General features: G+C 43.2%; 1 protein-coding gene across 1 annotated transcript in view; it reads right to left on the bottom strand.

Moving 5' to 3' along the window:
• Positions 1 to 3,670: 3,670 nt before the first annotated feature.
• Positions 3,671 to 12,211, bottom strand: part of SAMHD1 (SAM and HD domain containing deoxynucleoside triphosphate triphosphohydrolase 1) — a 30,221-nt gene continuing 21,680 nt past the window's right edge. The window contains exons 12-16 of the mRNA XM_066978332.1: positions 11,163 to 11,302; positions 8,699 to 8,794; positions 7,703 to 7,807; positions 7,210 to 7,347; positions 3,671 to 5,638 (exon numbers count right to left, since the gene is read on the bottom strand). Of these exons, the coding sequence (XP_066834433.1) occupies positions 5,516 to 5,638; positions 7,210 to 7,347; positions 7,703 to 7,807; positions 8,699 to 8,794; positions 11,163 to 11,302 (602 nt within the window). The 3' untranslated portion in view covers positions 3,671 to 5,515. The remainder of the gene's footprint in view (positions 5,639 to 7,209; positions 7,348 to 7,702; positions 7,808 to 8,698; positions 8,795 to 11,162; positions 11,303 to 12,211) is intronic.

Here is a 12,211-nt window from a genome sequence, read left to right as displayed (position 1 = left end):
GAAAGCCGCACAAGCAGACATGCATGCACACACATCCTGGTCGATGGCTCAGGCAGTGGGTGCAAGCCCTCCCATGCATGAGACATTCCTCCCAGTTTGGCCCCTCACATCTGCCTTGTAATGCCTGACATTTGATTTACTACTGGGGGGAGAGGAGTGGCTGGGGACTAAGCTGAAGCATCCACTATAACACCGTGCTTTCACATGTCCTCAGTTTCTACCCTAAACCTGTAATTATGTGAAACTTGGATCCCACCAAGTCCAGATTGCCTTACTTTAACTATACCCACCTTACTCTACACATCTCTGCATGGAACGTCACCAGCCATTTCAGCCTCCCATAGCCCATCTGAGATGCTCTATGGCTGTTTACTCTCCTTGCAGGCTATTTCAGTACTCAACCTATTCCAAAAGTCATTTACTGAGATGGTGAAGAGCCCCAGCAGGACTGCGCTGGTGCTGGACCCTGCTGCACAAACTGACCCTGTCTTCCTTCCCACCCTTGCTCCCCCCGCCCCCAAAGCTGCTCTCCCCTGCCCAAGCCTTGTTCTCTGTTTTGATCTCCAAGGTGCAGAAAATTGTTGCCTTGTGCACAGCTTCCAGCTATGGCACCATGGGGCAGCAGGGCCAGGGGAGCAGATGATGGGTGTTGAGGAATGTCCCCTGGTGAATGACGGGTGTTGAGGACCCACCTGCCTGGTGCTGGAGCACAGTCCAGTACCTGGTCGGTCTTGTACCCTTGTCTATTCCTCCTCTGTTCCGCACTGATTCCCTACCCCTTCACATCGTCCCATCAGTTGACACAGTCCCCCCCCCCAACCCTCTCCACCACTGGGGACCTTCAGGGTTACACCCTGACCTGCTGCTGCAGTTTCTTGGGAGCCCATCAATTAGCATGACCGACAAGGTTCATGTCTGGTTATTGTCTTTGTTAACACTAATGGGCCAGGTTTTATGTCCATGTGTTTGTCTCCCTTTCTTTATTCTCCCAACTTAAAAAATAAGCATTGTCCCCCTCCCCACACCCCTACGAACGAGTGTTATGGACCATATTTGTTCTTATCACCACCTCCCTCACCATGTGTCCATCAGGTTTGCCTCTATCTGGTGTTCCCAGCTCCTCTGACCAGCTGCCCTTATTGGAAGAGCCACCGTCCTTCCACACCCACTTGACACAGAGCATCCCCTCCTGTGGAGCTCCTGGATGCGCGCAGCAGCACATGCCAGGAGCCCACACCGGCTGGTCGGGGCCCCCAAGCTACTGTGTGTTTGTGGCCTCCAGCATCACCTGCTGAACCCAGCTACACAGTGCCACCCCCAGAGACCATGATGTGCTGCGTGGTGCCCGCACGTCCCCCTCACCGAGCTCCCTCACTGAGGTGTGATAGCTGCTGCTCTGAGTGCAGGCAGGAGCAGCAGCCAGCCAGGCTCACGCACATAGCTGCTATCCTGGCAACCCCCCGAGGACGTCACTCACCGTGGTGCTAAAACACAGTGGAAAACACTGATGGCTGCTAGCATGGGGAGAAAAGGCCCTGTCCTTCGCTGCACCAAGGTCTGAACAAAGTGAAGTAGACTGCTTCTAAAAAAACATTTCATTTGACTTGTGGTACAAGCAGGCTCAAAGCAAGGCACCACGAATGTATCAGCCTAGCAGCTTTAAGCAGCAACACGGATCCCCATCAGAGCAAGGCCATGCTCAAAAGCCACCAGAAGTCCTCGCTCCAGACCTACAGGAGGAATTATTAACAGCTTCCCATGCACATCAAAGCCCACACAGCAGACCACCACCACAAATACCTGATCAGCTATACCCCATGTCCCTGCGTGTCTCAGCCCCCACCTCTCCACCCTGAGGAGGCTGCCCCACAGGCAAACCCCAGCATGCCAGAGCCCACAAGTGCAGCACACCCAAACCTAGCAGCACTCCAGCACAAACTGAGCTGGTGCAGCACAGCAGCCAACAAAAGCACATGTGGGCAGGTAAAAGGGTAAGAGCCATCGCCGAACACATTCAAGAAGGGCTCCAATAAAGTTTTCAATCTTGGAAGCCCTCGTAGGCCATTCCAGAGCTTTTAGCACTGCCTCACACCTCACCAATATACGTCCCATGACTTCAGGGCATTTTAGATTTCTGCAGCTAGCGCTTACAGAGTGGTTGAAGTTCACAGGAAAAACCTCATGCTCAAGGAGGACCAGCCAGAGCCAAGGCCAGGCAGCTTTTGAAGAACTCCAGGGAGGAGTCTCCACAGCACCTCTGAGCAACCTGTGCCAGTGCTCAGTTCCGCGCCCCCCGCACAGAAATGTTTGCTGATGTTCGGAGGTAGCCTATCGTGTGCCAGCTTATGCCCATTGCCTCTGGTCCTGTCCCTGGACATCACTGAAAAGAGCCTGGCCCTGTCCTCTCCACACCCTTCTTTCAGGCATTTATAGACACTGATGACACCCTCTGAGCCTCTTCTCCAGACTGAACGGTCCAAGTTCCCAGCCTCTCCATATAGGAGAGGTGCTATGGTGTCTTCATCATCTTTGTGGCCCTTTGCTGGACTCTCTCCAGTCCGTCCATCTTTCTTGCACCAGAGAACCCAGAACTGGACCCAGTGCTCCACATGTGGCCTCACCAGGACCCCCAGGACATTCCCTGCCCTGCTGCTTCCCAGCCGGGTGCCCCCAGCATGTCCTGGGGCCTGGGCCTGTTCCTCCCCAGGGGCACCACATGGTCTTGCCCTTCTCGAACTGCAGGAGATTCCTGCCAGCCCCTTTCTCCAGCTGCCCAGGACCCTCTGCACAGCACTGTGACCCTCTGGTGCCTCAGCCTCTCCTCCCAGCTTCGTGTTATCTGCAAACCTGCTGAATGTACACTCTGCCCCCTCAGCCAGCTCCTTCATGAGGCAGTTGAGCAGGACTGGACCCGGCATGGACCCTCTGGGTACTCTGCTCATTACTGGCCTCCAACCTGGCTTTGTTCCACTGATCACTCCCCCTTCTGCCCCCGTCTGTCCATGAAGCCCACGCTTCCTGAAGTCCAGGAAGACAATACTCACTGCTTTCTCCTCATCTACTGGGCTGGACATTTCATCATTGAACATTATCAAGTTGGCCAAGCATGACTGCACTTCAGTGCATCTACGCCGACTGCTCCTGATGATGTTGTTCTTTATGTACCTGGGATTTTATGATTCTATGAACAGTTATAGTTATGGATTTTTTTTCTCATTCATATATTTGTATGATGGCTACAGTTTGCATTGCTACAGTCCCTTCATTTACACTTTTCTTTTTTCCCTTCATGATAGTTGGAGGAGTACCTAAAGACAACCTGCCCACTGTAAGGATGCTGAAGTATAAGGCCTGCCTGCTCTTCCCAGGCATGGGAACAGCATTTGGCTGCAGTTTCACTTCAAGGCACAAGGAGAGGTTGGGTTCACTACCTTGGGACAACATGTAAGAGCTATTCCAGCCCCACGGTCCCATTACAGCAGAACTGGCTCCACCACAGTTACTATTCACACTGTACTTAATTTCTTATTTTACATTTGCTCATCTCCAAGTTGGAGGATCTGTACTTCCACAAATCAGCATTTGTCCTTTAGAAGGACATTGGGCTGATTTTAACCGTGCTGTTTTTAATGAAGTTCACACACTGAAATTCATTAAAAGAATATTAAAATCATTTTTTATAAATTTATTTTAGTACAGAAAGGCTCAGATTAATGTGTTTGAGAAAAAGAAATGCTCTGTCTCAGAACTTAATATCTGATAGACTTAAGTACAAGTTTTTGCTTAAATATGAGCAAAAAGCTTTTCCCAAATATAAAGTGCACCTTTTATAACAGCATCAAAACAAACCCAAGCAACCATAACAAAATTACATTAGTCTGAACAATACTTGATTTCATGTGGATAATGGAGACAAATGCCTTAACTCTACGATGTTATTTCTTGAAGCATAATACATTTTTTAAAAGCTTTTCAAAAGGTCAAGACACTTCCTAATAGCTACCTGGTACACTGCAGATCTGAAATACTGTTAAAGATATGAACAGCAGAGGCTGTGCTGCATCACCATTAAACACATGAGCACAGGTTCATAAGCAGCAGAGCGCAGAACAGCTTCTGATTATTTCAAACCAAATCTGTAAAATAGGTGAACACTCATTCTCCTTACACCTCCTGCCTAATTACTGTCAGTTTCCATGATACAAAAAGACAAAGGAAACAGTCAGATATGAAAAGTTATACAGTTTTCTTACACAGTGGCTTCCCACTGTGTTAGTTTCAAAAACTTGGCTGTTAAAATTGAATGCTGAACTTGTATTTTCTCATTTCCGATATAAAAATCCAAAGCTTGTTCCAATTTCTGAGCATTACAGAACCTTTGCTTTGTATTTTTAATGTTGAGGGTAGGCTTTTCAAGCTTTTAGGTTTTATTTAATGAAAGCAGCCTTCAAATAGAACATCTTAGACCTGAGTAAAAAACAAGAGGGAAAAAGTCTTCCTAGTTTGCTTTTCCAACAGGACAGTTAGCAACATTCACATTAGTTTGCCCATAAGGAAAATTGTAAGAACTTTTACAGTTCTACAAAGGATGAGAAATATACACAGGAACAGCAATCACAGAGCCAGGAAATACAGGGAAGGGATACAATAACTAAAGGATTCCTGAAGAGCCTGTCTATCTAGTACAGTGAAATGCAGAAACAACGTGCACTTGCGGCTCTGCTCTAGCAGAGGTGCACCGTGCAGCATCCTGACAAGACTCACTGACCATGTAAGAACTGTGTGCATGACCACATACCTTGACAAACATTCAAGTAGCTCTGCTTTCCTGCAAACACTCCAGTAATGGAAGTTTTGAGCAGTTTTTGCAGTTCAGTGTAGCAGTAAAAATGTAATATTGAATGTATCAAAAATACACTATAAAAACAATAAAATGCTGCATGTCAGGGCAATGCATTGTTACTTCAATAAAAGCTGCATGGTCACTTTTACAGCAAGAGGCCTGCATCTTCATCAGCTTTTTCAATACCAGGAAAGTAATCTTTGGTTATTAAAAGATTCTTCTCCCACCTCCTCTTCTTTATTTTTATTTTTTCAAAATGAAGTTTAAAGAGAGCTAGAAGTTTTTCTACTAGCTCAAGTAACATCACAATTACCTTAAGAAAAGATCAGGACTAGAAGGAGCACTAACACATTTTCAGCACTTCTTGTAATTATGATGATTTTTTTTTTTTTAAATGAATTTACTCTTGCTGCAACAGTGCCATTACATTCAAAAATAAATGAGAATTGAGTTTGCTCTGCTATAACAGATTACTTGTTAATTTTGTAGAAGTCCATTCTGAATATGCACTTAGTTTAAGTGTCTACATAAAAACAAACTGTATTGTAAAATGCATTGCTGCATTGTTCTATACATTTTTTACAGAGCATCAGATTGCATTTTAGAAGAGTTGCCACTCAGGGTCAACCATCTTCTGAAGAAAATGGTTGAATAGTGCAAAAAGGAGAAGTTTTACTTATTGAAAGAAAGCCTTTGCTTGCAACTCGGTTCTGAAGCTGTCTTGAATTCATCCCCACTTTTGTTATTCCAGCTTTCTTTCATTGGAGTTAGATGAGGGGCAATCACATCACCATCCTGTTATTAAAAGTCAGAAAACATTAATGACAATGCATTCATTTTTTCTTTCTATCCTAATCCACGGGAAAGAGGCTCACTATCAGGCATAGGAGAAAAATTAAATACAAGGTCCTAGAAGCACTGGAAATTAATGAGTATGGAAGACCGTGCATTACAGAGATGGAAACTGCTGTAGTTAGTGGTAGGAACTGACAGGGAAAAAAAATCCCCCATATATTTGAGAAGCCGGCTTGTATTTTGGGCATTGGTATATAAACTGGAAATATCGTTATAAGCTTTTGCTCTGAATGCCTCCCAGTTTGTCATTTAAAACTGTTGCAGTCTACCAGGTCTAGGTGCTTGGAGGTGCCCTTCACCTTCTTAAGGTATATAACAGTACAGTAACTGGTACGGTCTAGGCTGTGGTGCTCATACTTGTCAGACTGCCTATTTAGTGATCAGGCATTGCAAACATTGGAAAGAACAAGCAGAAATAGACTGGTTGGACTATCTTGGCATGTTATATATGTCCTGCAGCATGTAAGACGGATAACTCTGAACCAGAAGAATACAGTTGCAGGATACAACCATACTCCATAAGCTACAAGAAAAATAAAGCCTTTTACTTAATCTATTTGCAAAAAGCCCTTCAGAAATTAACTGCTCTCATAAGACAGACTTGACTGAGAAAAACTTACTTGATACAACCATAACTGCTTGTTTACACTGATGCAGAATACTGGAAGTATCAGAACATCGTAGTTTTATTAGACAAAGGCCGCCGCCTTCCTGCAAGGGGGATGTGATGGGGATGCTGCATCACGCATCACCAGTTTACAGCCACAGTTGGTACAGGTTTCCCCATAACTTTTGGCAGGAGGAATGCAAAACAAAGCCTATGAACTCAGGTTCTGCTTTAGGCTTTCATTTGAATTGCCATGGCAGCTCTTGCACTGTACCCAGTGCAAAACTTCAGATGAGCTGTAACATACAACCCTTCCTGTCTCTCAGATGGAAACTTGTATGTCTGAGAATTGACAGAAAAAGGAAACACAGAACAGTTAAGGCTTTCCAAGCACTCAGACTACAGATTAGTTGCCCAGAGAGTAGAGGTTTGCAAACTTGTTTCCCAGGGATTTTGCATTCTGACTCAGATCCAATGGACTGATCATGTATATCCTATGGGAGAGGTAAATTTAACAGCTGGTGAACAGGAAAGGGAAAGAGCCAAAGCAATCAGAAGAACTGATAAGACCACTCTAGATCTTTTGATCTCTCAGTGGCATTCTAAGCATTTGTATGAGGAAACCTGCATCAATACACTAGTGAGTTGCTGCATGGATGTTAACTTTTGTTGTAAAAATATGACTTTTCAAATCACCTAAGTTAAACGAATGAAAATCCATCACTATTCCAGTGAAACCAAAGCATACCCAGATGCAAGCCACAACAAAACCAGAAGCTAGGTTAGTAGGAAGCAGCAACACCACAATGACAAGGCCAAAATCCCTAGATTTTTAATGAAAGAGCAAGCTTACAGACAAAGGTAAAAAGCTCTAGAACAAGAAAATAACATGCAAATTTGTTACCTGTGGTTTGGTGAAATCCCTCTTTATACACCACTGAACGAAATACTGTTTTGCAGCTGAAACAATATTTGGATCCAGATTTTTGCAATAAACCCGAATAACCTGTTCTGCAAATGTCCTGGGTAAAAGCCTTGAAACCTTTGGAATAAAGAACAAATAAGTTTCATTCTTTCTTTGAGTCCAGGGAACTTCAATTTCTTCATCTAAATACAAATTCAAAGCAATAAGAACATCTCATTATAATCCATGAGCTTTATCTAAATGAATTATATTTCTGTAAGAACAAAAGAGTTAAACACTTCATATGTAATGGATATCGGGACTCCAGATGACTGTAGTCATCTTGTGACACACACCCAATACCTGCAAAGACAGATTCCACCACCTTTCCACAACTACTGCAAGAACTACCATGAAGGACAGTGGTTGTTTCCGTTGCAAGCTGTAAAGAAGATCACCTTCAGAAGGCCATTTGAGGAAGGTAAAAGACTACCTGTTCTTTACTGATCTTGACAGCCTTGGAAGGATCAGCCTTGCAATAGAAGAGAACATTATCAATGGGATTCTGATCTTTCATTCCATAATCCATATTGATAACCTTGCAAGCAAAACAAATAAAATGACATTTGTTAATGCTTGTCATTGGTTTTCTTACAACAAATACAAGTAAATACATACTATAGTTCTGTAAATGGCAGTAATAAAAAAAAAGGAACAGTGATTAACAAATGATTACCTCATAAAACAATCTGGCATTTGCATTTCTAAATCTTTTATTCCATCACCTCTCAAGTCTGCAGCTGCCAGGTGGACCTTCGCATTTGTACCCACCAGCATTCTGAAACACTGCAGTTTCAAATAGCAAAACCATGCTGCTCCCTCACAACACTGTGCCTTCCTGAGCCACACAACCTGCTCAGACAGCAACAGAGCTTACAGTTTTAAACATGAGGGTTAGCCAACATTATTTACATCTGCTTGGGACACTATAATTTGTGTGGTCAGCAGAGAGAAGAGCCCACTTCCCCATGATGTCAGTTTGTGGGACAATTAAAGTAGTCAGCTACTTTAAAGCTACATAAGCTGCTGTCATTTTCCCCAACCTGAAATGAATCTTCAATGCAAGACAGCTTTAGAAGTGATTTGTGATGTGCTTTGCAAAAAGCCATTCACTAGCTCCTCTGAGAATTAACCGAGAAGAGGGTTTAAGCTATGTGACACTAGCAGACTGCTCAAACTTTGCCCTGTCACAGGCTTCCTCCTTACACTCCTGGTGGCTGGGGACTGCGCTGTGTGCACCTGGGAGTGACTGCCATGCCCCAGGCATAAGATGTCTGCAGGAGTCACCCTGCCCATCTTCCTCCCACTGGAGCCCATGGTTCACTCGCCTTCATAAATAATAGCCAGTTGCTGGACTGCTGACTTTTAACACCTGTATGTGATCAAGTAGTTTTTACTCTAAGCTCACTCCGAAAGAAGAGATAGTTACATCAACGACAAAGTCTTCAGCCTTTAGATCCACGTTTGGAGGATTCTTTTCTGGCTTGGAATTAGCGATGTCATCTGCCAGACCATCATATTCATCCTGGAAAAAAAGACAACAGCTCAGACTGTATTTTTGCATTATATGATCAAGGCCTAGGCAACAAAGCACACAACAGAACATGACATGAACCCAAAGCTTTAATTTCTTCATGCTTGACAAACTCTTCCTACAGTAATCCGGTTGTCAAAAGCCTTCTATACCTTAGAAAGCCATAAGTCTACTACTATTTATTTTTTATTTTTTTAAGAAACAAACAAAAAATCAGCTTATAAAATTACAAAGATCCAAAGAGTTTTACACCTAGCAACAGGAAGAAAGGACAGAGTCCATTCAGGATATTGAAGTTCTCATGAAAACAGAAAGTAAGTACCTTCAAGCAAATCTTTTACTAACACAAATGTGTTTTAGACAAGCTTTGGAGTGGATTGCAACCCACCTCAAAAGCAGAAAGTGGAAATCCACAAGAGTTTTATCTGGTTTTGGACCTTGAAGACTACTCCCTGCTGATAGTTAGGTTAAAGCTAAGTGTAGGAGTATGGTGTGGTAGAGAACAGTTGTTCATGGAAATGTGTAAGCTCTCTTTAAAAGGCTGTGGCTAGGCAGGAGAGAGAAGTTTGCCTGTTTACCTTTGCCCAGGGCTGCTACATTCTGGGCGAGATGCAAGATTTGATGAAGGAAGATTTCCTGGGAGCACCTGAGACTGAAAGGAGAAAAGCTGAGTGCAGCACAGAGCAGCCAGGGGGCAGGTCCAGAAGGGAAGGAATTCAACAAGCAGGTTTGTCCATTGCAAAGACAGGGAGAACAGCAGTGAATTGCACACATCAACAGGCTGAAGCACGTGTGTGGCTTGCTGTGACTCAAGCCAAGGAAAGGTTTAGAATGAGAGCAAGCCTAGAGGAAAGAATCACCAGGAGGTAACTGATGGGAAGCAGCTGGCAGGAGACAGACTCTTTATAAGCTTTTTTATTTCTATTCTGCATCATTTATAGATTTTTTTTTTTTTACATTGCCTATTCCAGTTCATACTAACTGGAAACTGAGCACTCTAGCTACTTGAGATTTTTCCCTTGCTGTGGCCAGCTTGGGGGTCATGAAACACAAGTGTGGTCTCTTAAGCAGCAGAACAGACAGCTCCATCTTGTCTGATGCCCATCTTCAGTGCATCAGGGGAAGCAGAGCCTCTGACACGCCTGCAAGCGAAAGTCCTCCCCTGCCAAGCCCCCAGCTGATCATCAGAAACTGCAAAATGCTGGCTGGATGTAATTGTAAGACCACCAGTGATACAGTCTCCCTTCAAAACAACACACACACACAAGATTCAATGTGTCAGGCTGGATTTTCCAAGCGAAAGTTTTTCTTCCCACTAACCAAGCTTCTACAAGGTGCTGTCTGAAGGTAGAACTCATGCAATTTATACTCCTGCCCATCTCCTTTTTGTTAGGCTATCCTAGACTCCAGAAACTTTACAATCAATATGCAACCACTTCGCATTGTGCTGATGTGTGTCTTAGGATGTTTTCCTTCCTCTTCAGTATTTACTCTTATTTTTTTTCCCCCGTATACACAGAATCTCTTAACACTATGTTTCTTAGACAAAGAACAGAAGCCAAGCCTCTCCTCAACTGATAAGATGAACAGAGCAATAAGGTATCTCCTAGTCTCTCCGTAGCCTTGTTCTTTAGAAAAGCTGAATTATCTTTACTAAAGCTTTCCAGATATCGTCAGGCATTTCAGGAAATATGGCATGGAAAATTTTGAGCACCAGGGCTGAAGTTTACAGGTCGTTAACTTGTCAACGCAGTATACCACTTTACGAGACCAAGTGAGCCATCAGAAGCAACATTATCTCTAATATAACATGATTTTGGAATAAGACAACAGTAGATAATGCAATGTCAGATGAGTGCTTTGAAAAGCAAACACTAGAAAAAAATATGAATGCCCACGTTAAGTACAAAATCTAACACCAAGAAATTGAGAAAATATTATTCACATTGTTCTCAAAGTAAAGCAAACAAATTATGATTAAAAACAAAAATATCACCTAAAGTTTCTTATTATTTTGAAAATTTAATGAACACAAGATGATAGTAATAACTTTCTCAGATCACTGGACCTTAATAGCATTTTATGCAACAGGGTTTTTCTGAAAATATTCCTGCAATAATCAACTTCTGAGTTTATATCTCTTGCTATTCTTCTGTCTGTAGATAAAAACTCTTCCCAGTTTTCCGTAATGTCTTCCACATCTCAGCAACATAAAAACAGTGTGGTGGAGATAGAACTTTTGACACTATTTTTTTTAATAACAAGTTTAAAAAAATAGGAAAGGGAAAAAAGCAAGTCAGCAACTTAGAGAATGGTTCTAGAAAGACAGAACTCAGAATCTTCCAGAAATGGGTATTACCTTTGGAATTTCATTCACTTTTTCAGGTTGAGTCTCTCCTAGAAACTTGTATAATTCACGCCGTTCTATTTTACGCAAAATTTCTCGTGCCTCGTTCAGTTCTGGACGACTTGAGTGCAGAATTTCCAAGTAGATATTATCTGCCAAAGTTGTATTATTTCAGTTAACTATGTCAAAATCCAGTGTCACAGCAAAATGCACATACAAGGACAGCGGCTTAACCAATAAGAAAAACTGCTGATTCAGGAAAAATGCTCACTTTCAGCGAATGTCTGAACATATCACGTCTGACAACTGAGAATTCGCTTACAATATAATTTTGGATATCATTGGATTCATTATAAGTTTTGACTAAAATCCTAGTTCAATTCTCACCCTTGCAACAAACAATTATTTCACTGGAGGTTGCTTCCTCTTTTTGTTTATCCAGCCTTGGTCAGCAGCACTAACTGGCTCGGGGGGAAGGTACTTCATCTTATTAAAGAAGAAAGCACTTCTGTTAAATCTTCGGAACTTCTCAGACTTTGGACAGTGGTAATGAAAGTCCCCCTTCCTGTCTCCACGTGACAGCGAAGTACGCAGTGTCATTTCCACAATCCATATGAGTGGCAAGAGGCAGGTTTCCAGGTTTGCTTGGATGTGCCGTCAGAGCAGAAGGGTTAATTTTGCTGTCCTGAAACCACTGGTGTCAGGATGCTGCTCAGGGGTCACACAACCAACACAGCTGCACTCCGTGCACCTGTCTGCATTCCCCAGCCAGGAGTACCTGCGCAGCTGTGACATGCTGAAGGTTTAGCTCTGCAACACCCTGCCTGGCACAACTGGTTTAAGGAGCTCGCCACACACTGTGTAAGCAAGCTATGAACCACGATTACCAAAACATCTTTACCAAGGGTTATTTTTATGGACAACAAGGTTGATCAAAGTGTTGAACTTCCCCACATGGAACAACAGATTTGGTCTCTTCAGCTTGAGAGAACAGATAATCCATGGAAAGTGAGAAGCCCATGAACGCGTATTTGTGCAAAGGCAGTAGCAGCAAGGAACTG

The sequence above is a fragment of the Anser cygnoides genome, chromosome 16 (genome assembly GCF_040182565.1).
Source record: "Anser cygnoides isolate HZ-2024a breed goose chromosome 16, Taihu_goose_T2T_genome, whole genome shotgun sequence".
Classification (NCBI taxonomy): Eukaryota; Metazoa; Chordata; class Aves; order Anseriformes; family Anatidae; genus Anser; species Anser cygnoides.
This window is presented reverse-complemented; position numbering and strand designations above follow the sequence as displayed.